A 25,410-nucleotide genomic window follows, 5' to 3' on the forward strand; every position below is an offset into this window, starting at 1 on the left:
GAATTTGTTTATCAATGCCAGTAGTCTCATGGCAAAATCTTTGGGGTTTTCTAGATATCAGATCATATTGTCAGCAGAGATCAATAGTTTGACCTCTTCTACCCCCATTAAGATGCCCTTGATTTCCTTCTCTTCTCTGATTGCTCTGGCTAGGACTTCCAGCACTATGTTCAATAGAAGTGGTGAGGGCAACCAGAGGGCAAACTTGTCTGGTTTCAGTTCTAAGAGGGAATGCTTTCAATTTTTCCCCATTCAGTATGATGTTGGCCGTGGGTTTGTCATATATGGCTTTTATCTTTTTTAAGTAAATACCATCTATGCCTATTTGTAAAGCATTCTTATCATAGTCCTGGATGCCAGAAACCCAAAATCAAAGTGTCAGTAGGACCATATTCTCTCCATAGGCTCTGAGGTAGAACCTGTTCTTTGCTTCTTCTAGCTCCTTATGGCTACTGGCATGCCTTGTGTTTCTTGGTTTGTGGTCACATCACTCCAATCTCTGTGTCTGTGCTCATGTCACTTTCTTCTCTTTGTGTGTGTGTGTATGTGTGTGTGTAATCTCTCTCTGCCTCTCTTGTAAGGACAATCATGATGAGTAACAGAATGTATTATAATTTTTGTTTCAGTCATCACATATGGTTTAGAAAAATCATGAGAAGAGGATAATCAAATGTATTTACCCATATTTCGAGTCTTTCTGTTCTTTATATTTCCTTCCTGATGCTCTAAGATTCTTATCTCATCATTTTCTTTCTGTTTAAAGATCTTTATTCAGCCATTAAGAGTAGGTCCACTACAGCAAAGATTTTTACCTTTTTTTCGTCTGCAAATGTCTTTATTTTCCCCTCCTTCTTGAAGGATCGTTTCCCGGGATGTAGGATTCATGGTTGTCAGTTCTTTTATTTTAATACTTGAAAAATAACGTGCTACTTTCTGCTGGCCTCTAGAATTTCAGATGAGAAAATAGCTGCCATTTGAATTGGCACTCCCTTTAAGTAATATGTCATTTCTCTCTGGCTGCTTTCAAGATTTTTTCTTTGTATTCAATTTTTAGAAGTTTAATTATGTCCTTTGCAGTTGATTTTTTTTTTTTTTTGAGTTATCCTATTTGGAGTCCATGTAGCTTGAAGAATCTGTACGTTTATGTCTTTCACCAAATTTGAGACATTTTCAGCCACACTGTCTTCAAATGTTATTTCCCCTCTACTCTCTTTCTCCTCTTCTTTTGGAACTCTCATGATATGAATATGGGATTTTTTTGTATTATCCTATATAGGTCCCTGAAACTATTTTTTTCAGTCTATTTTCTCTCTGTTGTTTAGATTGAGTAAATTCCACCAAACTTCCTTAAATTCACTGATTCTATCCTCTGTCATCTACACTCTAATTTTGAGCCCATACAGCAAGTTTTCTATTTTTATTGCTATAATTTTTTCAGTTCTGTAATTTTCATTGGTTATTTTTATGTCTTCATTTGCTTACTGAGATGTTGGCTTTTTTAAAATTCATTTTAAAAGAACTTGTTGAAACATTTTATGATGCCTTCTTTAAAATTCTTGACAGATAATTCCAACATCTGTTTCATTTCAGTGTTGGCATCAATTCTTTGTCTTTTCTCATTTAAATTGTTATTTTCCTGGTTCTGATTATGATGGTTGATTTTTCTATTATATCCTGGATAGTTTGGCCAAGTGATGAGGAAGAGAGAGACAGACAGAAGGAGAGATAAAGACCAAATGAAGAGAGGAGGGTGAAAAAAAGTACAACTCCAAAAAGCACAAGAGAGAAGGGAGAAGAAAGCAAGATGGAGAAGAAAAAGAAAATAATTGGAAAGAAATGTGAGGGGAGAGAGAAAGAGAGCAAGTTAGGCTAGATATAAGTTTAAATCTATGAGCATCAGATGCTATTATTACCATTTAAAAATAATTATCTCTACAAAGCTTATCAAAGGTTTTTGCTCTTTTTGTAAATCTTAAGAAAAAATTTTGTATACTAATTTTGAACTATGGGATTGTACACCACATATGTCTTCCTTGCTATGCCCTTAATAACCTAACAATACAGAAATATATATCATTAATAACACCTCTCTCCAAAAAAGCATCTCAATCATATATAAAACAATCTGGAAATACCTCACAGGACAATTATTTTCTTTGTATTCAAACCACAGCCTACAGTCTTTCAAGAGCTCACCTTGGGTGGAGAATTGGCAGTGTCTTCTTCATACTATTCTCAGACCTATATGGATTTGGTTTCCCACCACACTATGATATCTTTGAAAAGGGGAACATATTTTATATTTTTGTTCTTATCATCCAGAGCAGTACTAGTAAAGAGAAGAAAATAAATACTTCAGTGAATAAATGAGAGTAATATGAAGAAAAGCATGAAATACTAAACTTTAGCTGAAACTTTACATAAGTTAAAGTGACCATTTCATTTCATCCAATTTACAACATCAAGCAAGAATTCAATTGTATTTCCTTATATAAATGAGATCCTCAAGAATTAGGCAGGAGAGCAAAGTAAAAATATCTGCAAACTTAAAAATCCAAATCCCTGTAGTTTACCCCATATTTGTTCAATGCTTCCAGTTTCATCAACTTGCCTAAATACTTCATGCTATGATGAAGAAAGGAAAATAAATGTATTGAGCATCTCCTATGTCGTGGTGGAATGTGACACAGATGAAACTGTTACACAGTCTCAGCTGGCCAACTCTTAGCCTGTTCTTTCCAAGTAATTGCAACTAGCTTTCTCTCCAGGTGTGCTGAAATACCTTCGTGTAACCCAAATAGCTATGTTTGGATAGCTATACCCTAAATCCACCTTCCTTTCCTACTGGCGCTCATCCTCTCTGAGGTGTTCATTAGGTTACCAAACTAAGATAGCATACACCTGTGCTTACTAAGTTTTCCATTAAACATCAGTTCCCCAAATTCTCCAGTGAAAGGGCACAGAAAGCAGGAATAGGTTTAAATACTACATCCTCAGATTCCTTATCTTACTAATTAAATTGCTTTAGTGGTATCATTTTTTTTTTTTTTTTGGTTTATTCTTAGCTAGTTGAGTGTTAGTTATTTTCTAGTGGTACTGGCTTAATAATATCTGGTTTGTATTATTATTTTAAAAATTGAGTGAATTTCCACTAATCTAGTCAGTGCAATGACTACTATATTTTCAAAGAACTACAACCAGTTGAAAAATGACTTACATAAGGCCAAACAATTATTTTGATTCATTTTAATAACCTAGATTTTCTGTCTGAAAGGAGTATTATTTTAATGACAGTTAAATATAGTTATTTTGACAGATGGATTTATCCTAATTCTATTATTATTAAGCAAGCTAAAAGCTTTTGAATTGGCTCATAAACCAGTTGCATGATGTACGTGGGAGTAATTTCAACTTGAATAAAAAATGTTTTTCTGTTTCATTTTTCAATGATCCCATTCACCATTTCATTATTGTCTTTAGAAAATGGCTGAGTGAGACACAAGACAATTGTTTCTATGCAGAACCATGAATTTTACGCTGACTAAAAATCAGATTTAAATTTGCTTATGTGAATGCAGTAAGTCAGTATAGCTAATAAAACATTTCTTTTTCCTCCTATTCGTCTAATAAAATACATTAATTTTTATGAACCTGCTGTGTAAAGAGTACTGATCAAAATTTCATGTTATTTCTCAGGTGATGGAAGTCAAAGGACAAATGATCCATGTCCCAGAATCAAATTCCATTCTATTTTTGGGCTCACCATGTGTGGACAAGTTGGATGAACTCATGGGCCGAGGGCTGCATCTCTCAGACATCCCCATCCATGATGCCACCCGAGATGTTATTTTGGTTGGCGAGCAGGCCAAGGCCCAAGATGGCTTGAAGAAGAGGATGGATAAATTAAAGGCAACTTTAGAAAGAACTCACCAGGCCCTGGAAGAAGAGAAAAAGAAGACAGTGGATCTTCTATATTCTATTTTCCCTGGTGATGTAGCCCAGCAGTTGTGGCAAGGGCAGCAAGTGCAGGCCAGAAAGTTTGATGATGTCACCATGCTCTTTTCAGACATTGTTGGCTTCACAGCCATTTGTGCCCAGTGTACTCCCATGCAGGTGATTAGCATGCTGAACGAACTGTACACCAGATTTGACCACCAGTGTGGATTTTTGGATATCTATAAGGTAAGGGGGTTTAGTTACTTATAGATAAGTGTTATTTAATAGGAAATTATTATTTTAAATCACAAGGATACTATTTTAAACTTAAGTTTGATAGTAAATGACATCTCTTTAATTTAGAAATCTTAACACAGAATACAGGTATTTCTGCTTTATAAGTAAACTTTCATTATAAGTTGATTTATAGTACTGACATAGGTAATTGTGAATCATGATATTGCTCAGAAAGGAAAATTCTAAATAGCCTGTCTTCTAAATTCATTATTATTAAAAAATTAAACTTGCTGAATTCTAGGCAATTTTAACCACATAATTATTCTTGCTTAGAGTAGAGGTTTCCAACATAAACTAAGAATTTTTTGTTGACAGTTAAATAGAAATAGCAAGTTATGTTAAAATGTGCATTGTACTATCAATTAAATATGGCTAATCAGCATTTTGCATTGCATTGTCAACCGAGATCCCCTTAATTCTAAAAGAATGTATGTAAATATTCTAACTATTTCCCAAAGGACCAATGGTTTTTAGTGGAAGCATCTTAATTTTCCAAGCTACATAATGGAAAAACTTTCAAAATGGGTCCCAATTGCCATTTGTTTGTTCAATTTGGTGAACTCCTTATTAATTTGTTATTAAAATAATAGCAATATCTTGAGTAATTCAGCCCCATATCTACCTAATGAATAACTTTTCATAGAAATTCACATGGATTGCACAATGTCATAGCTCATGTTCATACCGTGAACTATTTTCTAAATTTTTAACTGCTACTGAAATTTAAAAATCTCAAAGGCTATATACATTTTTAAGGACCACAAATTTGCTGATTTTAAAAAATGAAAGAGTTTTGCTAGATTCAAAATATGTGTAGAATTTTGGGGATTATGTACAATAACCATACCACAGAAAAAAATAAGGTATAGCCCACGTTTGTTTTGTGTTAGAAATATGAAAGGAAACCAGATAAAGCTGAATGCCCAGAGAAAATAACTAGAGGGAGTGGCCCACAGGGGACTTTCAAAGTGTGCTACTATGAAATGAAACCCTCGTCTCTAAATTTGTGGTTGTCACCTCTCCATCATCTATTATTCCATGTTTTCCTATCGTTAGGGAGATGATGTAGTGACAAATTATAATTCCAGTGGTACAATTGAGCTAAATTAGGCCATAATAAGAATGTTCTGTTAAAATAATCAAGCCTACTATAAATTAGGAGGTTGGTGAAGAAGCTATGGATTTTATAGTGCATATTTCAAGCACTGAGAAAATTAAAGCCTTTACAATGCTTGACTGCCAAGATGTTACAGATCTATGACTACTAAGAGCTAGGTAAATTGAAGGAAGCATAGTTATAGTTTTGATTCTCTTGTAATTAGAAAGGCAAATTTTCAGTGAAAAGTCAGCATAAATTATGTACTATATGATATTTTGCTTCTTAGATTATAGAGAATGAACAAAATAAAGAAGCAGTAACTTTTTAAATGGAATATAGATGATAATAATAATGATGGCACTGGATATTGAAGTGACCTAATGTAAGTTTTGCCTCATTTTATATGTTTGCCTTTGGCAAACTCTTTGGTTTGAGATAACAAGAAGCAATGGAGAGGATGAGTCCTTCTCCAGTTCCTCTCATTCCATTCTGCCAAGGTTGTAGCATCCCGATGCTATCTTTAATGCACTCCTTAGAGTTCTCGTCTTTTCACCTGTAAGCACTTTCTTAGCTTCACTTTTCTTCAGTTCTGTACCCTATAAAATAAAGGTAATAAGTGTATCTATCTCATAGTTACATTGTTAGCACTTCAATCAGCCTCTACAAAGCACTTAAAATAACATCTGGTGTATAGTAGTAAATGCAAATGGTAGCTGTCATTAGTATTTCTCAGACAGGTGTATCTGAACAAATGGGGGTGTGTGTTATGTGATTATGTTTGTATGTGTTTTTTTTGTGTGTATATAATGTATTATATATAATATATATGTATAATATATATAATAATATACCCATAGCTTTTTAGAAAAGAATAAAATATGAATGAACTCATTTAACCCCTCCATCACTAACATGTGAAATTATCTCCATTTCCATGTAAGAAAACTGAGTTTCTGAAATGTTAAATAATTCAGATAATATAGGTAATAAATCAGAATTTAAACTGAGGCTTATCTGATTCTAAAGCCTACAGTATTTGCACAAGTTCAGCCTGTCATCAAGACAAAGATAAAATGATAAAAACAAAGAGTGTGAACTGTTTTAAAGCTACATTACATGATCAGTAACCTATAGTTATACCATCAAGTGATGAGAGAAACTCTTATGACCACCTTACCCAGATCTACCACCCTTTCTTCAGTTGCAATTAGTTCAGAGGTCTGAGGAGCTATATCTTTAAAATTGGGGACTCTCCCATCTGCTGCCCTTTCTCTTTGTCAGAAACCAGCTGGCACCTTCTGTCTTCATTGCTCCTATGGAGAAGTAGCATACCAAGGGGGGATGGTGGGAGCAGTGGTCCCAGGTGCAGTCAATAAGAGGTATACTTTTAAAATAATGAAACTGGATAAAAGTTGATCTGATTTTCTAAAATCATCTTGCCTAGGGAACTCTGCAATATATTAGTGATAAAATACTTTCTTCTGTTGGGATGAAGGTGGAGAGGTGGCATTCTCATATCGAACCCCAAATGTGGTTTGCAATTGTGGAGTTAAACGTTCAATATCAGTGTCAGGCTTGGATTGGGGAGAAGCAGCAGAAAGACAAGATGGCGCAGCCAGGAAACACCAGCACCAGAATTCTGTTACAGCAGGGAATCTGATGTTGAGAATGTGAAAAACAGCAACAGAAAGTTCATACTGGCAAGGGAATGCAAGTATTATAAGTCCAACTGGAAAAGCAGAGTCCAGGACAATCAGCAGAGTAGGTAGGAACAGAAATCCAGGCACACCCTCAGGGGTCACAGACCTTGGAACTGGGCTCAAGGGGACTGGATTACAGGAACTGGAAACCCAGCAGTATGTCTAGGTGCAAGTATAAAGATGGGCATCAGGATAAAATCTGATACAGATCCAGAGTCTTTTCCCTGGCCAGGACCAGGCTTAGAGTCAGAAGGTGCATAGGTTACCTCTATAGAGTCAGAGGTAAACCAAATGTGACAACCTTATCAAAGGATGTAGAGATGTCCACAGAGCTTTTGAATGCTAAAAGTGCATTAGACCCACTGAGACACTAGAGTTAGAAGGTTAGTTATATGTGTTTGTGAAAATGCATAGAATATATTTGGGCACACTCGACATTAATGAAATTTGAAAATTGCTAAATAACCAGAGTTCTGAAAAATCTCCAAAGACCATTGAAAACATTGTGTTGACTTTATAAACTCAAAACCTCCATGAATACAACACCAATAGAAAGAGCCAGAAAAGCCATTAAGATCATGTACATTTCATTTAATTTATATATGTATATTGTTCTGCTTTAATCTCCTGTTAGCTTATAGACTCCTGTTAACTGTAATTCCTTAACTACTTTGAGGGAAAAAAAGTCTAAACATTCTGTTTTAGTATGTATTGTGCTGCTATAATAGAATATCTAAGATTAGGTTATTTGCAAAGAACAGAAATTGATTCTTTCAGAGTTCTGAAGGCTGAGAAGGTCTTTTTGCTGTGGCCTCATATAGTGGAATGCTGAAGGGCAAGAGAGAGTGAAGCCATTCCTACACGCCCTTCGACTGGTGGCATTTATCCATTCATGGGGGCTCCGTCCTCATGACCTAAACACCTCCCATTAGGCCCTACCTCCCAACTCTGTTGTATTGGAAATTAAGTTTACAGCACATGCATTTTGGAGGACATATTCAAACCATAGCACATTTAAAAAATAAATACAGAATGTGGAAGTAAATAGTAATAAATATTTGTGATAGAAAGGCTCATTTATAAGGTGACCAGTGTTCACGTTTGAGTGTGTATGTTAATATCCCAGGGAAGCTGAGAGCCAGGCAAGCCCTTCAGGTCCAAGCTTCTTGGTGAAGACTACTGAGGATTTGCACCGATGTGCTGGCGGCATCCGAGTTTGTATATTGGATAAGTCTACCAGACTTAAATCCCCATCTTTAACCTCCTTTGTGGAAGCTGAAAGCAGACATTTCTCACATAAAGTTTTAAGGATATAGAACTTTATACCTCAAGAATTTTGATTTGTCTTGACTTTTGACAACACAAAGCTACTGAAGCTGTCTGCACTGGACCTTCAGCAGCCTTTGGAAAATGAAGCAGAATCTCAAGGATGTCACTTCACCATGAATTGGATTTTGCAGACATACAAAATGCTTCATTTCCCCTTTGTTTTGTTTTAGGATAAAGTAGAAAGCCTTTCAAAGTACTTAGGTACTTAAGTTATTCTTGGAATTTTATAAATATGTATATATCATTTTACTTCACTTCCAAGCACTAAATGTCAGTTCCATTTAGTAAAGAGTAACTGGTTCATTTTTCCCCAAGGTTTATACGTTTTCGCCTCTTATGATCAGAGAACATACGTTTGAAACTAAACACTATTAAAGACCTATATTAATTCTTTTCAGTAGTCTTCGTCAACATCAATGTCATTTACTTTTGTTGCTATTTTATTGGAAATGAAACAACAGTGTCTTGTAGTAAGTGAGAAAAGGGGAATTTCTGAAGTAAAAAAGAATAGTCCATTCATTCACTCACTCAATAAACATTTTTAACTCATTCACTCGATAAAGGGGCATAACTCCCATAGAAGCTTATAAAATGTTATGGAAATTGGTATGTATTTTTAGCATAATTTTAATGAGTAGAAAAGAACTAATTTATATGCTTTAGGAGGTAAGGTGAAAATCACAGATAAGCATTCTGTTCTGATGTTTGTTCTACTGAGGGGATTATATTGTCAGTTTCAAAATACCATAATGCACTAAAAATTACCTGAAAAGGGCTTTGCCTCATTTATATTTTTGCCTTTGGCAAGCACTTAGGTTGGAGATAAGGAAGAAGCAAGGGGAGGATGGATCCTTCCTTATGTTCCTTTCATTCCATTCAGCCAAGGCTGTGCGTCCCAGTGCTATCTTAAGTATACTACTTGCAGTTCTCATCTTTCCATCTTTAATTGCTTACTTAACCTCTCTGCCTCAGTTTCATCATCTGTAAATAAAGAGACTAATTTTATCTACCTCATAGTTACATTTCATGAGCTTTGAAATGAGATTTATGTAAAATGCTTACAATAGTGTCTGGTTCATGATAGTAAATATAAATGTTAGCTGTTATTATTTCTCAAATAGGTATATTTGGGCCTGTTTGGGGTGTGTGTGTGTGTGTGTGTGTGTGTGAATGTGTAGTTATACATGCATATGTGTGTACTTTTCTGTGCATGTGTTTGTAGATACATAAACTGTGTGTATCTAGTGCTTACTAGGAATAGATAAAAATGCTTACTTGTTTAGGTTTATTGTTTTAGGTTATTAGAATTGCATTGTATACCAGAGAAAGACTGTGAAGGAAGGGTAGGGAGAGAGGAAAAAATGGGGTAGGGGCAAGAGACATCGCTTCCTGAAATGCATTATTGGTATCATCTTCATTGGGTCCTCATAGAATTTATTCTTGAAAATGGATCCATAGTCTATCTTCATGGATCATTTTTATCTGAATAATCTGAGTTACAATATAGACTTTATGAGGATGACAGTGGTTCTTAAAGTTATATTGACTCATGTAATGTCTATGGCCAACACTTTGAAACTGAACCAAAAATTTCTATTTTTTATATTTTAATATGATTTCCTGAATTATTTTCTTTCTATATACAGAGAACATTTCTTTTAGCATTGTAGCAAATTGTGAAGACAGTTAGAAGACTAAAAATACTTGGAATTGCTAAGCATAAATCAATATTGATAAAGGATCTTGCTGATTTTTTCAGAGTATTTTGGGGTGGCTGTTTTTGTCCCTATTGATACTAGTTTTCTAAAGCGTGGTGGCAATTGCAAGAAGATTGATGTTTTTCTATTTATAAAACCAAGTGTTACAGACTGTGTGTTTTTCACAACCCCCCAAATTCATATGTTGAAGCCCTAACCCAAATATGGTGTGGTCTTTGGGAGTTAATTAGGTTTAGAAGAAATCTTGAAGGTGAAACCCCCATAGTGGAATTGGTGTCATTATAAAAAAACAAAGAGACCTGCACTTGCTGTGGACACAGTGAGAAGGCAGCCATCTGTAAGGCAGGAAGAGAGCCCTTACCTGGGAACTGAATTGGCCAGCACCTTGACCTTGGAATTCCCAGCCTCTGAAACTGTGGGTTTAAATCACCCCTTCTATAGTATTTTGTTGTAGCAGCCTGAACAGACTAAGACACCAAGAAAATAGGTATCACTTATAAAAACAATGTGGAAATTTCTTTATGATATAAGGTTCTAGAAAATTCTCTTAATAGATTAGACCCTTGTTGCTAGGATTTCCTATATCTAATAAGGATAATTGTTACCCCATGATGCAAGTAAAAGATTTTCACTGGCCTTATAGAATTAACTGCGTAATTATAGAGAAAAAAAAAAATTGTCTCTTGTGTCTCAATAAGCTGTAAAGAAGTGAAGTTCTAAGCCCAAACTACTTATTTATCTTTATCATTAACTACTTCATCAGAACAATGAGCAGCTAACTTTTAGTTTACATGCATTTTGCAATTTTAAATTTTACTAATAGTTTGTTACTCCAATATGTTTTCTAAAAAAATCACTTAAAAAATTGGCTTTGCTTCATAAAGAACTATTGTCATTAAATCATCAGTTGAGACCCTGAGGCCATTTAGCAGAAGACTTCTGGCAAGCTTTGGAATGTGAACAGGTCAGTTGTGTCCCGTCAAGGTTGATGATACCTGGGTATTGGGTGAGTTTACTAAAGTGGAAATTGGTCTAGGCAAGACAACTGTCTCTCACTTATCTGATAGCATTGCCTTAATGCAATGTGCAAATCTTACTAGATTGGAGTGTTTCTATTACTTTTTTTTAACCAAACCTTTAATTAATGCTGATATGAAGTAGAAATGCTATAAATAATTCTCCCACTACTTACCACTTAATAACAGTGATTTTAAAAGTGCAAATTTCTTCAAGCAAAATGGAACTAACAGAATTCACATTTACTAAATACAAACTGTGTTCCAGACACAGTACTAAATGCTTTAATAGTGATATTTCACTTATTTTCCAGAACAATCCTGTGCTATAAGTGTTCTGTCTTTTTTAAAGATGAGTTCAATAAGTGGCAGAGATGTTATTAGAATTTAGTTCTGATTCAGTCAAAAGCTCATATTTTAGAAAACTGTGTCTTCAGTCATTATTCATTTATCAGGTTGCTAGTGTTCCTGATTAACTGGATACAGAATCAGGACCAAAATTTTTTCTGGAATTTATACGTAAAGCTATATATGTTTTTAATAAATTGACATTCTATCTCCAGCAACTTTGACAGTTGCCAGTCAGGTTTCATCCCTTTAAAATGAGAACAATAGTATGTCACAGGACTGTCCTGAGGCTGAAAAGAACTGACAGCCAAAGATCCAAAGGTTGTTTTTATGATCCTGAGACCCTCAATGTAGTAATTGCAAGATGATTGTGAATTTGTAAATTGCAATTCGAATTTTAGCCCAGAGGTAAAAACATAACTCTGTTTTAAAAAGGTATTCAATAAATCTGTGCTATTTTTGATTATGTGTTCTCTTTGGATCAAGGAGGTTAAGGAGGAACTTTATGCAAAAGTTCAAAGACTAATTTTAGTGAAGTAGAAGGTCTGTATGAAAAGCAAGAATGAAATAAACTAGCTGAAGCATATGCTTTGGTCACTGGAATGATTCAAATATAAGCTACAATCTTTTGATGGGGCAGGTGGATGAAATTCTCAGAAGGCCCCCTGACTCTGTGAGATACTAAGATTCTAAATTCTCAGTGTTGGAGCATATGCAGTTGGCTAGGAAAATGTCTTCCAAGTGCAAATCAACATTGCTACCTCCCTATTAGTAGATTATTCATCTATGGCAAGTTTTAAATGATTTATGTCTATTTTTGCAAACATCTTTTAAAGTAGAAAGATGAGAATTTAACTTTGTCATCTTAAATTTGAGTTAAAATGGATACAAATGCTTCTAAGTTCTGATGCATTTTTCAAGCTTTGAAATGGTTAACATGACCTTGAAGTTGGAACACTGTAAGAAATCAGTTGAAGCAAAATCCCTGTCAGACTGCTGACTCAGCTGTGTGTGTCTGTGAGTGTGTGTATGTATGTGTGTGTACATATGCATGTGCAGGCACATACATGTGTTGGAATCTATGATAACTGTCTGTTAGGATAATGCTGTTCTTAAGGTAGTCCAGAGCAATAATTTTATATTTTCCTTTGAGTCAAAGTTTGATATTGGATAGTTTTTATGCTGTCATAAAAGGGAAACTTTGTTCTTCTCCCTTTTTCCCCTTATCGAATGCTATTACTAGTGTCACCACCTCATATACAAGGGGGCATGTATCTGCTCCCTGATTAAAATAATATGCTTGACCGTTAGGGAGAGAATAGGTGTGGACTACTGCAATAGCAGCTAAGTGTGGAGGAAATGGTATTGAATATCAAGACTGAAAACCTGATTTTAATGGTCTTTGTCACTTAGTTGAGTAAGTCATACAACTTATCTATGCTCAGCTTCTGCATATATAAAATGGTAACAATAGTATTGGGCGGACATGTTTGTTACAACTGACACATAAAATGTATTCAGCAAATGATTGTTGTTGGGAATTTTTTTCTATTCATAACTCAAAATAATGACAATATCTATGGAAAATTGTTTGTGAATTAATAAACAGTAGCAGCAGTTGACTCCATGTGGCATCATTCCTGTGAAAGAAGACTAAGACCAGACAGAACATCTTGGGGAATTTGCTATGAGGGAGGGACAGGACCTATATTTGTTGAATGATTGATATGTGCTAGTTACCATGCTAAATTCTTTATATAAATTTATTAATTTATTTTCAAGAAATAATTGATTATAAACTGGATTCTGAGTATTAAAGTAGGCATTGGATCATAACGGTAAATAAGACATTTTATTTATTTATTTTATTGATTTGGATTTTATTCTGGATAGGATCTTATTTATTTATTGGAGTTTTTATTCATTTTTCTAGCTTTTATGAGGTATTATTAAGAGGTAAAAATTGTGTACATTCACGGTGTTCAATGTGGTGCTTTGTTATACATATATGTTGTGTAATGATTACCACAATCAAGTTAATCAACACATAATTGATCTATTACCACACATAATTACCCGGTGTGTGTGTGTGTGTGTGTGTATGTGTATGTGTGTGTGTGTGTGTGTGTGTGAGAGAGAGAGAGATCTACTCTCCTAGCAGATTGCAAGTATGTGATACAGTGTTATTAACTATAGTCAGCATGATGTATGGTAGATCCCCAGAACTTATTCACTTTGTAACTAAAATTTTGAGTCCTTTGAAAAACATCTTCCCATTTTCCCAACCCCCAGCCCTTGGCAACCAACATTTTATGCTCTGTTTCTAAGAGCCTGACGTTTTCAGATTCCTCTTATAAATGAGTTCATGTAGTATTTATCTTTCTGTGTCTTGCTTATTTTACTTAGCATGATGTCCTCTACGTTTATCCACAACTGGCAGGATTTCCTTCTACTTTATGGCTGAATAATATTCCATTGTGTGTGTATATGCATGTATATATAATATTTTCTTTATTCATCTATCGATGGATACTGAGATTGTTGCCATATCTTGGCTATTTTGAATGATGCTGCAATAAACATGGAAGAGCAGCTATTTCCTCAAGATATGGATTTCATTTTCTTTGGATATACAAGGACTGTCCGGAAAGCACCCAGCCATTGTTAATATAACAAGAGCATATTACATGGCTGGATACGTTCTGGACAGCACTTGTATACCCAGAAATGGGGTTGCTGAAAAGTATGATAGCTCTATCTTTAATTTTTTAAGGAAGCTCCATACTGTTTTCCATAATGGCTATACCAATTTACATTCCCACCAACAGTGTAAAAGGTCTCTTTTCTCCACATTCTCACCAACTCTTATTATCTCACACTTTTGATAATAGAAATCCTAACAGGTATAAGGTGATATTTCATTGTGGTTTTAATTTGCACTTCTTTGATAATTAGTGATGAGCACTTTTTCATGTACATTTTGGCCATCTGTATGTCTTGTGAGAAATGTTTATTTAGGTGCTTTGCCTATTTTTAAATTGTTATTTTTAGTATCTGCTATTGAGTTTCTTGTATATTTTTGGAATATTAACCCTTTATCGTATATGTGGTTTGCAAATATTTTCTCCCATTTTGTAGTTTACCTGTTTCATTTTGTTGATAGTTTCCATTAGTGTGTAGAAGCTTTTGAGTTTGATGTATTCCTATTTGTTTATTTTTGTTGTTGTTGTGGCCTGTGATTTTGGTGACATATCCAAAAACTCACTGTTAAGGTCAATGTCAAAGGGCTTTTTCCCTATGTTTTCAGCTAGAAGTTTTGCAGTTTCAGAACTTACACTTAAGTCTTTAATCCATTTTGAGTTGATTTTTCTTTCTTCTTCTTTTTTGTTTAATTTCAAAATAGTAAGGAGGTACAAATGTTTTTTGTTACATGCATACACTGTATAATGGTGAAGTCAGGGCTTTTAGAGGGCCCATAATCTGGACAATGTATACTGTACCTGATAGGTAAGTTTTTTTTTTGTTTTTGTTTTTTTTTTTTTTGAGACAGAGTCTCGCTTTGTTGCCCGGGCTAGAGTGAGTGCCGTGGCGTCAGTCTAGCTCACAGCAACCTCACACTCCTGGACTTAAGCTATCCTACTGCCTCAGCCTCCCGAGTAGCTGGGACTACAGGCATGCGCCACCATTCCCGGCTAATTTTTTGTATATATATATATTTTAGTTGTCCATATAATTTCTTTCTATTTTTAGTAGAGACGGGGTCTCACTCTTGCTCAGGCTGGAGATAGGTAAGTTTTTATCCCTCACGTTCCTCCCATTCTCCCACCCTTCTTAGTTTTCAATATCCTTTATGTATCTTTGTGCCCATGTGTACCCATTGTTTAGCTTTCACTTATTCATGAGAACACGTGGTGTTTGTTTTTCCATTTCTGAGATACTTCACTTAGGATAATAGTTTCCAGTTCCATCCAAGTTCTGATATGCGAATGGCTACATCTGCACTCTTTTGGATTCCATTTGCATGGAATTTTTTCTATCCCTTTAGCTTTCATCTATGTGAGTTCTTGTGAGTTAGATGTGTTTTCTTGGGGACAGCATAGACTTGGGTTGCGATATGTCATCCATTGAGCTAGTCTATGTCTTTTAAGTGGAGCATTAAGTCCATTCACATTCAGTGTTAGTATTGATATGTGGGAGTCTGTTCTGTTCATCATGTTGAATGATACGTTGTTATTTTATTTTCCCTCCTGTGCTACTGGTTTATAAGGGCTGTGAGCTTTACCTTTCAGGTGATTTTACACTGGTGGGTAACTATTTTTCTGTTCCATGTAGAGTGCACTTTTGAGCATTTCCTATAGGGTATGCCTAGTAGTCACAAATTCCTTTAATGTTTGCTTGTCTGGAAAAGTCTTTATATAGCCATCATTTATTAAACTTAATTTTGCAGGATACAAAACTCTTGGCTGGCAATTGTTTTGCTTAAGAAGACTAAAAATGGGGCCCAAATCCCTTCTAGCTTGGAAGAGCTCTGCTGAGCAGTCTGTTGTTAGTCTGATGTGTTTTCCTTTGTAAATTAGTTGTTGCTTTTTTCTTGCAGCTTATGGAATTTTCTCCTTCATTTGACTTTGGCCAGACTGATGACAATGTGTCTTGGTGTTGTCCTTTTTGCTATGAATCTTCCAGGTGTTTGATGACCATCTTGTATCTGGATATCTAGATTTCTGGTGATACCAAGGAAGTTTCTGTCAATTATTCCCTCAAGTAGGTTTCCTATGCTTTTTGCGTTTTTTCCTTCTCCCTCAGGGATACCTACAATTTTCATATTGGCTAGCTTTGCATAGTCCCACATTTTTCTGAGTTATTTTTCCTTCTTTATTCTCTTTTCTGCATCTTTGACTGACTGGATTAGTTTGAAAGCCTTGTCTTCAAGCTCTGAAATTATTTCTTCTGCTTGGTTTAGCCTGTTGTTGAAGCTTTCTGCTACATTTTGAAATTCCCTAAATCTGTGGTCTGCAACCCCTGGGCCACAGGTACCACTCGCTGGCCTGTTAGGAACTGTGCCGCACAGCAGAAGATGAGTGGCGGGTGAACAAGGGAAGCCTCATCTGTATTTACAACCGCTCCCTGTTGTTCACATCACTGCATAAGCTCCACCTCCTATCACATCAGTGGAGCCATTAAATTCTCATAAGAGCACAAACCCTACTATAAACTGTGCATGCAAGGGATCTAGGTTGCACATTCCATATGAGAATCTAATACCTGATGATCTGAGGTGGAGCTGAGGGGGAGATGCTAGCGCTGGGGAGCAGCTGCAAATACAGATTATCGTTGGCAGAGAGGTTTGACTGTACAATAAATGTAATGCACTTGAATCTTCCTGAAACCATCCCCCACCCCCGGTCTGTGGAAAAATTATCTTCCATAGAACCGGTCCCTGGTGCCAAAAAGGGTGGGGACCGCTGTCCTAAATGACTCTTTCATTTCTTTAGGTTATTATATATTTTTTCTTATGTTGTCTATTTCTTTAGTGACTTTTTCCTTTTTTTTTTGATTCATCTCCTGAAAAACACTTTTGGGCTTCTTTGTGTTGGTTTTCAGCTTTCTCTTCAATTCCATTCATCTTATTTGCCATCCATTTTCTGAATTCCCTCTCTGACATTTTGACAATTTCCTTTGGGTTGGGGTCTGTTGCTGACATCCTACTGTGATCCTAAGGGGTGTGAAAACAGCTTGTACATGTTGCCAACATTCTTATGCTGGTTCTTTCTCATCTGAAACCTCTGCTCTCAGCTCAAGACAGATAAGTTTGCAGTGTACCTGTTTTCCTCTACTGGGCATTCTCCAACCTAGTGAAAAGAAGAAGAGATCCCAGGATGGTGCACTTCTGTTCTACTTCTGAGGGTTGACCTTGTGGGAGAGGGGTGGATACACAGAAGGCCTGTAATACAATTGTTCTTCTGCATCATCCCATTCCCCTGTGGTTGTCACAGTCCAGGCTGGTGTTGGGGGTTTTCATGCAGAGTGCTGAGTTGGTCCCCAGGTTGCTATTGGAACCTCGGGCAGAGGGCTGGGAGAGTCACTCCCCATGAAGGCAGGTGACATGGGAGTTTGTCCCACTCAAGCCTCTGTGCAGAGGTGGCAGTGGCAGCTGGGTGAGGCTATTTAGATGGTGGCCCCAGATGTCAGGTCTGTGGGTGCTCACTCTACTCAGTTCCAGGGGTACATGGTGGGGGATGGTTTCCAATGAGGGGTCCATGGCAGTGTGCAAGCGGCAGTACCACAGTGGCTGTGCAGCACAGGGTGTGGTTGAGGTCACCAATATGCACAATCCACTGTACCACCAGGGTTACGGCACATGGGGCCACCAAGGCATTTGCGGCCCAGGGGCTTGGTGGCTGGGTGAGTCACAGAACTTTGACCAGTGGTTGGGCAGGTCAAGGGACCTTGGCTGGTTCCTGGGAAGGTTGTGGGACCAGGGCTGGTGGTGGTGCAGCTCCTTCAGCCACAGAAGCTGGGCAGCCTGCGGCTGGTGAAGCTGGGGAGATGCACAGTGCCCCACCGGCAAGTTGTGGTGGCTGTAGCTCTCCATTAGCCCAGGTCCAACTGCAACAGCTGCTGTGGTGCTACTCAGGTGGCAGCAGCAGTGCTATCAAGATGGCGAGATGGCAGTGGCAGATGCAGAGGGTCAGTAGGTGCCTGCTCTGCTTGGATCCTTTGGAGGTGGCTGGGGGTTGTTGGGGGAGGGTGTGTGAGAGTGTGCACCCTATCCACTCCCTCCCCAGCCTGGCAGGAGTAATGGGGAGGCAGCTGCAGTGGAGCTGAGCCCCTCTGTAGACCAGGCACTCAGGCTGAGAGTGCAGAATAATGTCTCTTGCAGTGACCCAGGGTCAGAATTTGGCAGAACCCACTGTTCTTGCTTTCTAGTGAGATACTGCTGCAGTCTTCAAAAAGCTTCCTGATCAGTCTGGAGGCCTGCTTTGGTGGGAGAACCCTCTTGCAGCTCAGATTCCGCGTCCACTGGAGGAGTGTGGAGCCCTGGGGATCTCTTGATCTCTTCCCTGACCTGTCCTCACGTGTGGATGCTTCCCCCGGGTACCTTTCGATCTTGCCAAGCTATCACCTCACCTCTCTCCCCTTCACTTTGGGTATCTCCAGTCACTTCTCTAGTGATTCAAAATACTCTTTTTGAGACAGTCCATCTGTAAGTGAATGAACGTCTACCTGCAACTTTTGATCCTCTCTTTGAGAGCAGTGAGTGTGGGCTGCTTCTAGTCTGCCATCTTGCCCACAACTCCCCTGAGATGATTTTTCTGTATGTTTTAAGAGAAAGATCCAATTTCATATTCCCATCCCAACCCAGCTTCCCAATTAATTTATTGAAGAGACAATCCTTTACCCATTGTGTATTCTTGATGCCTTTGTCAAAGATAGTGTAGATTTATTTCTGGAATCTTTATCTTATTTCATTGGTCTGTATGTCTGTTTTTATGCCAGCACCATGAATGTGTTCTTGATCAATGTGAGTTGATTGAATAGATATATTTTATACTCATGTAACATTGACTTGCATTTTGAAATGTAATTTATACATTATCTGTATTGGCCTAACTCTTGATAGAGATGTTTATCATACAATTTGACTCAGTCGTAATTTTTAGTGTCTACAATGCTAGCATGGAGCTAGCCCTTGCAATACTTAGAAGATAACTAAGGCATTGTCCTTTTCTTCAAAGTTAAATGATTTAGCAATCTAGACAGAATAATTATAAAGTACAAAATGTAAATGACTGCAGTATAAAAGATACAAAAACTAAATTTCATTGCTGTTTTAAAAGAATCAAAGATAATAAAGGAATTGGGATACTTTCAGAAAATCAGAAAAGATATCATATAAGAGATGGACTTGGTAGTAAGTGACAAATTTGACAGAAGGAAAAAGAAAGAGGAGTTGGGGAAGGCTTGCTTTCTAAAATATACTTAATCTGGGGGGATAAAACACAATCATTCCACAGATATCTAAGAATAGTAGAATTTATGAGGGTTGGATTGTCTCCTTTAAAAAAAATTACTAATGAAATATTTCCTCTTGATTTGCTAATTGGGCCACACTATTCACTTTTGTGACATCAATTAACACTATTTAGCACTTTTTATGTGCTTTTATTCAAAATATAGCTCACATCCACAATTCTATGGGGACATGTTTAAAGTTCTGGTAAATCAGGAATCCCTGGAAAACTTTTCTTAAAAATAATATACTCTTAATATTTATGAAGAGTGAAGGATGGACTCCAGGTAAAGCAATAACTTTTGAGTATAAATATGGTGCTGGGAGGTAAAGAAAGTTTACAAATAACATTGAGCTATTCATTTTGATTGGCACATGGAGTAAATTAGAATGATAGTGATGGATGAATCTGGGAAACTGGAGCCCTATTGCTGAAGATCTTACAGGACTGTTTACTATATAGCAGAAAGAAATTTTGAGTTGCCAGTGTCTAACCTGAGGATTTAAAATGAAATTTTTACTGGATATTTCAATGTATTTCTCTTTGCTAACATGCCTCAGTATTAGATAACCTTTACAATAAACAACCTGGGGCCTAGCAACAGTATTTTCCACATGATTGGGATCCCTGTGCGAGATCCGGAATTTACATTGATAGATCTACTGAGAGTTTTTCAGGAGTAGAGCTTTCTGTGATAGGCAGTCATTTGGAATCCATTTTCTCTCATTTGGGAGTAGTTCCCAGGCCAAATCACTGTTCTATTTATATCCATGACCTCATTTTCAGTGCTGTATTAGCTGAGCACTGTGGAGACAGCCTTAAAAGAAGCCGTATTTGGGTCAAAAATATCAACCAAAATGAGTGTAATTAGACAGATTGTTTTAAAGAATGAAGGAATTTTTTTGATGTAGTTTTATCAGTAAATCCTTAAACTTATTTCCACTTGAATTGCCAAATCATTATGAGCAAGTCACTTGGATGTATTTAATTGAACTCAGCAAACTTTCTTTGATCATCGAATGCCTACTCTGGCAGATTATTCTCAACATTGATGGGGTGTATGTATGTGTTTAGGCTGGTTGTTTTTAGTCTACAGTTTTGACAAATAAGGAAATGTCTGGAAAAGTTTATTACCCCTATCAATAGAGTGGAAGGCAGAAGGAATACATGGGAATGGCTGGAGTCAGGTTAGATTGCTTCTCTTCTTTCTGAAAGCCTATGGGCTGTTTAAAATAAGGTGAATATTTGAGTGAATCTTCTACTATTTCTAACTCACATCACATACAGAGGTCTTCAGGCTTTGGGAATCATAAAAAAACAACTGGGAGCTTTTGAAATGTAGATTTCTGAGCCTTATACTTAAATTTTCATTTAATAAATCCAAGTGGCACTTGGGGATCTAATTTTTAATAATTACCCAGTACCATCTGAGTAATTCTTATGCAAGTGGTTCTGAGTTTTGCATTTGGAAAACTTGCTTAAGGGACACTTCTGATCCTTAAATGCAGAAAATGGTTGCAATTTAAAGCATTTAGTCAAACTCTTTTTGGGCATCCTGATACTGTGCTAGGGTCTAGGAATATAAAATTCAATAAATATCCAGTAGGAGCAGAGTATAAACACACACACACACACACACACACACACACCCCAACATGATATATACCTTGAGAGGAGTGATAGAAATTTGTCCATGGAATGGATGTAAGAAAGTTAGAGATCCAGAAATAGGGAAAGAAAACGTGAAAAATATGAGGGCTGAGTCCTGAGATAGACTTTGCCTTGTTTGCCGTTTTGTTTGGGATGTGCCCTAAAAGGACTGAGTACTCAGTGAAGTGGAAATAGTTTTCCTTCTTCTCATTTTGAGATTCCTTTAAACGTAATGAGTGCATCAGGGGCCTTTGGAAAGAGTAAATAAACCTAGTTTCAATCCATATTCTGTATCAGGGTCTCTGAGAATGACCAAGCTATGAATTTAAAGCCACTGGGGAAAATAGCTGCCCACATGTAACAATGACAGTGGGCTTTAGGAGCAGATGACCTTTTATTTTCCTGGGACTATGCAAGGATTGAGTGCCTGTGTACAGAAACTCTTCCCTCTGAAGTGCCAGTGTAGCTTAATAACAATGACAAATGAGGATTTTCAGTTCTTTGTATGACAGGTGGTGACACACATAGAAAGTTAGAGGTATCAGAGGCTATGTTAATGACTTCTTGTCACACCTTAGTTCACACCTTAGATATTACCTATAACTTCATATGGAAGGCAAGTACAGAGCTCCAGCCTCTGCAACATTAATCTCATTAGTATATCAAAATTATTTCTACAGTATTAACCTTTAGCATCATAAAATAAGATCCTACAATGAAGATACTAATATTGAATGATGACTACAAGATTATTTATAAAAACTAAGAATAGCATAATGATAATTTTGCTTTTTGGTAGTCAACATTTTATGGAGGGGATGGAATAAAATGTTGAAGTGGATTTACGATATAGTATCTGATTAGAATGACTTTGCATATGCTCAGTTTCCAAAGATGTGGGGGCTGCTTCTAGGTCCCCTGTGGGAAGTGGAGCCTCTTCTTGCTCAGTTTTCGTTACTTCCATGCATAGCAACTGGGACTATGGGCACCCTCTCCTCTAGAGTTGGAGTGACATGGGTGTGGCAATTTATGGGCTCCCCCCCCCCAGCCATTACCTGGGATGCCTCAGTTTTCTACTGGCAGTACTGGTAGTGATAGGCATCATGCTTTTAGGAAAGAGTGTCCCTGCTTCCCCCATAAATGTTGGAAAATGCCCTATAGAGGTTGGGTCTAGGTCTCAGGCATTAGCTAGTGTAGGGGGTTGACCAAATGATGCGACTGAGAAGTGTACCACTTTTCAATGGCAACAGAAGAGGTAAGGAAAGAAGAGGATGTGGTAGGTGGAAAAAAGGTGGAGAGAGGCTGGGGAAGGAAGAAGTGTAGGTGGAGGAAGAGATGATGCTGTGATGTCCATGGGGAGGGCAGAGGAGGTCATGAAGGAAAATGAAGTGGTAGAGATGAAGGAGGAGGCAGGGCTGTGGCTCCTTAGTGAAGCCAGAAGAGCTCAGCAAATACTGGCAGGTGGCATCCCACATGGGCTTGCACAGTGCCAGCATTCCTGGGATCCTCACCCTGGACCTCTGTCCCTCCAGCACCAACAAGATCCTCACTGGGGGGGCAGATAAAAATGTCGTTGTCTTTGACAAGAGTTTTGAACAAATCCTGGACACCCTCAAAGGCCATACCAAGAAGGTCACCAGTGTGGTGTTTCACTCTTCCCAGGACCTGGTGTTTTCTGCCTCTCCAGATGCCACTATCAGGATTTGATCAGTCCCAAATGCCTCTTGTGTACAGGTTGTTTGGGCACATAAGAGTGCAGTGACTGGCCTTAGCTTCCATGCCACTGGTGACTATCTCCTGAGCTCTTCTGATGACCAGTACTGGGCTTTCTCTGACATCCAGACAGGGTGTGTGCTCACCAAGGTGATAGATGAGACCTCTGGCTGCTCGCTCACCTGTGCACAGTTCCACCCTTACAGACTGATCTTTGAAACGGGAACCATGGACTCTCAGATCAAAATCTGGGACTTGAAGGAGCGCACCAATGTGGCCAACTTCCCTGGCCACTCAGGCCCCATCACTGACATTGTCTTCTCTGAGAATGGCTACTACCTGGCTACAGCAGCTGACGACTCCTCTGTCAAGCTCTGGGATCTGTGCAAGCTTAAGACCAAACATTCAAAGAAGAACTCATACCTATACTGCAGAAATTATTCCACAGCATTGAGGAAGATGATATCCTCCCTAACTCATTCTACAGAAGCCAACATCACCATGATACCAAAACCAGGAAAGGACACAACAAAAAAAGAAAACTACAGACCAATATCCCTCATGAATGCAAAAATCCTCAACAAAATTTTAGTTAATCGAATCCAACAGGATATCAAAAAATAATTCACCGTGACCAGGTAGGCTTTATATCAGAGATGCAAGGCTGGTTCAACATACACAAATCTATAAACACAATTCACCTCATAAATAAAAGCAAGAACAAAGACATATGATTCTCTCGATTGATGCAGAAAAAGCATTTGACAAAGTCTAGCACACCTTTATGATAAAAACTCTTAGCAAAATAGGCATAGACAGGACATACCTTAAAATTATCAAAGGCGTATACAATAAACCCACAGCCAGTATCATTCTGAATGGGGAAAAATTGAAACCATTGCCTCTTAGATCTGGAACCAGACAAGGATGCCCACTATCCCCACTTCTATTCAACATAGTGCTAGAAGTCCTTGCTAGAGCAATTAGACAAGAGAGGGAAATTAAGGGCACCCAAAAGGGGGCAGAAGTGATCAAACTTTTACTCTTTGCTGATGATATGATATTATACTTAGAAAACCCCAAGGATTCAACCAAGAGACTCCTGGAATTGGTAAATGAATTCAGTAAAGTTTCAGGATACAGAAGTAATACACAGAAATCAGAGGCATTCTTATATGCCAATAACAGTCAAGATGAAACTCAAATCAAAAACGCAGTACCTTTTACAATAGCCTTGAAGAAAATCAAATACTAGGTATATATTTAATGAAAGAGGTGAGAGATATATACAGGGAGAACTATGAAACACTAAGAAAAGAAATTGTAGAAGATGTAAACAGATGGAAAAATCTACCTTGCTCATGAATTGGTAGAATCAACATTGTTAAAATGTCCATACTACCTAAAATGATCTACAGAATTAATGCAATCCCCATCAAAGTACCAGCATCATTATTTACAGATTTAGAAAAAATAATTCTGCGCTTTGTGTGGAACCAGAGAAGACCTTGTATAGCCAAAGCAATCTTAAGTAAAAAGAACAAACTGGGAGGTATCAGTCTACCAGACTTCAAGCTGTATTAAAAGGCTATAGTAACTAAAACAGCATGGTACTGGCACAAGAATAGAGACATAGACAATTGGAACAGGACTGAGAACCCAGAGGTGAAACCATCCGCATATGTCATCTAATCTTTGATAAAGCAGACAAAAATATACACTGGGGAAAGGAATCCCTTTTCAGTAAATGGTGCTGGGCAAACTGGATAGCTACATGCAGAAGATTGGAACTGGATCGCCACCTCTCACCTCTTACAAAAATCAATTCACGATGGATAACAGGCTTAAACATAAGGCATGAAACCTTAAGAATCCTAGAAGAAAACATAGGGAAGACTCTTTCAGACATTGGCCTAGACAAGGAATTTATGAAGAAGACCCCCAAAGCAATCACCGCAGCTACCAAAATAAATAAATGGGACCTGATCAAATTAAAAAGTTTTTGTACAGCCAAGGAAACTATCATTAGAATAGACAATCTACAGAATGGGAGAAAATATTTGCTCTCTATACATCTGATAAAGGGCTGATAACAAGAACCTATCTAGATCTCAAAAAATCAACAAGAAAAAATCCAACAACCCCATCAATAAATGGACGAAGGACATGAACAGAAACTTTTCAAAAGAAGACAGAATAACGGCCAGCAAACATATAAAAAAATGTTCAACATCTCTAATCATTAGGGAAATGCACATCAAAACCACAATGAGATATCACCTAACTCTAGTAAGGTTGGCCTGTATCAAAAAATACCAAAGGAACAAATGCTGGTGAGGATGTGGAGAAATAGGAACACTCTTACACTGCTGGTGGGACTGCAAATTAGTGCAACCTCTGTGGAAAAGAATTTGGAGATACCTCAAAGAGCTACAAGTAGAACTACCATTTGATCCAGCAATACCACTATTAGGCATCTACCAAAAGGAACAAAAGTCATTCTATAATAAAGACTCTGCACTTGAATGTTTATGGCAGCATGATTCACAATTGTAAAGATGTAGAAACAACCCAAGTGCCCATCAATCCATG

At 37.4% G+C, this 25,410-nt stretch overlaps 1 protein-coding gene across 1 annotated transcript in view; it reads left to right on the forward strand.

Moving 5' to 3' along the window:
• The window catches only part of GUCY1A2 (guanylate cyclase 1 soluble subunit alpha 2), a 298,353-nt gene that overhangs the window by 196,217 nt on the left and 76,726 nt on the right, over positions 1-25,410 (forward strand). The window contains exon 5 of the mRNA XM_069468984.1: positions 3,697-4,182. Coding sequence (XP_069325085.1) covers positions 3,697-4,182 — 486 coding nt within the window. The remainder of the gene's footprint in view (positions 1-3,696; positions 4,183-25,410) is intronic.

Source organism: Eulemur rufifrons, chromosome 6, assembly GCF_041146395.1.
Source record: "Eulemur rufifrons isolate Redbay chromosome 6, OSU_ERuf_1, whole genome shotgun sequence".
In the NCBI taxonomy this organism is placed as follows: Eukaryota; Metazoa; Chordata; class Mammalia; order Primates; family Lemuridae; genus Eulemur; species Eulemur rufifrons.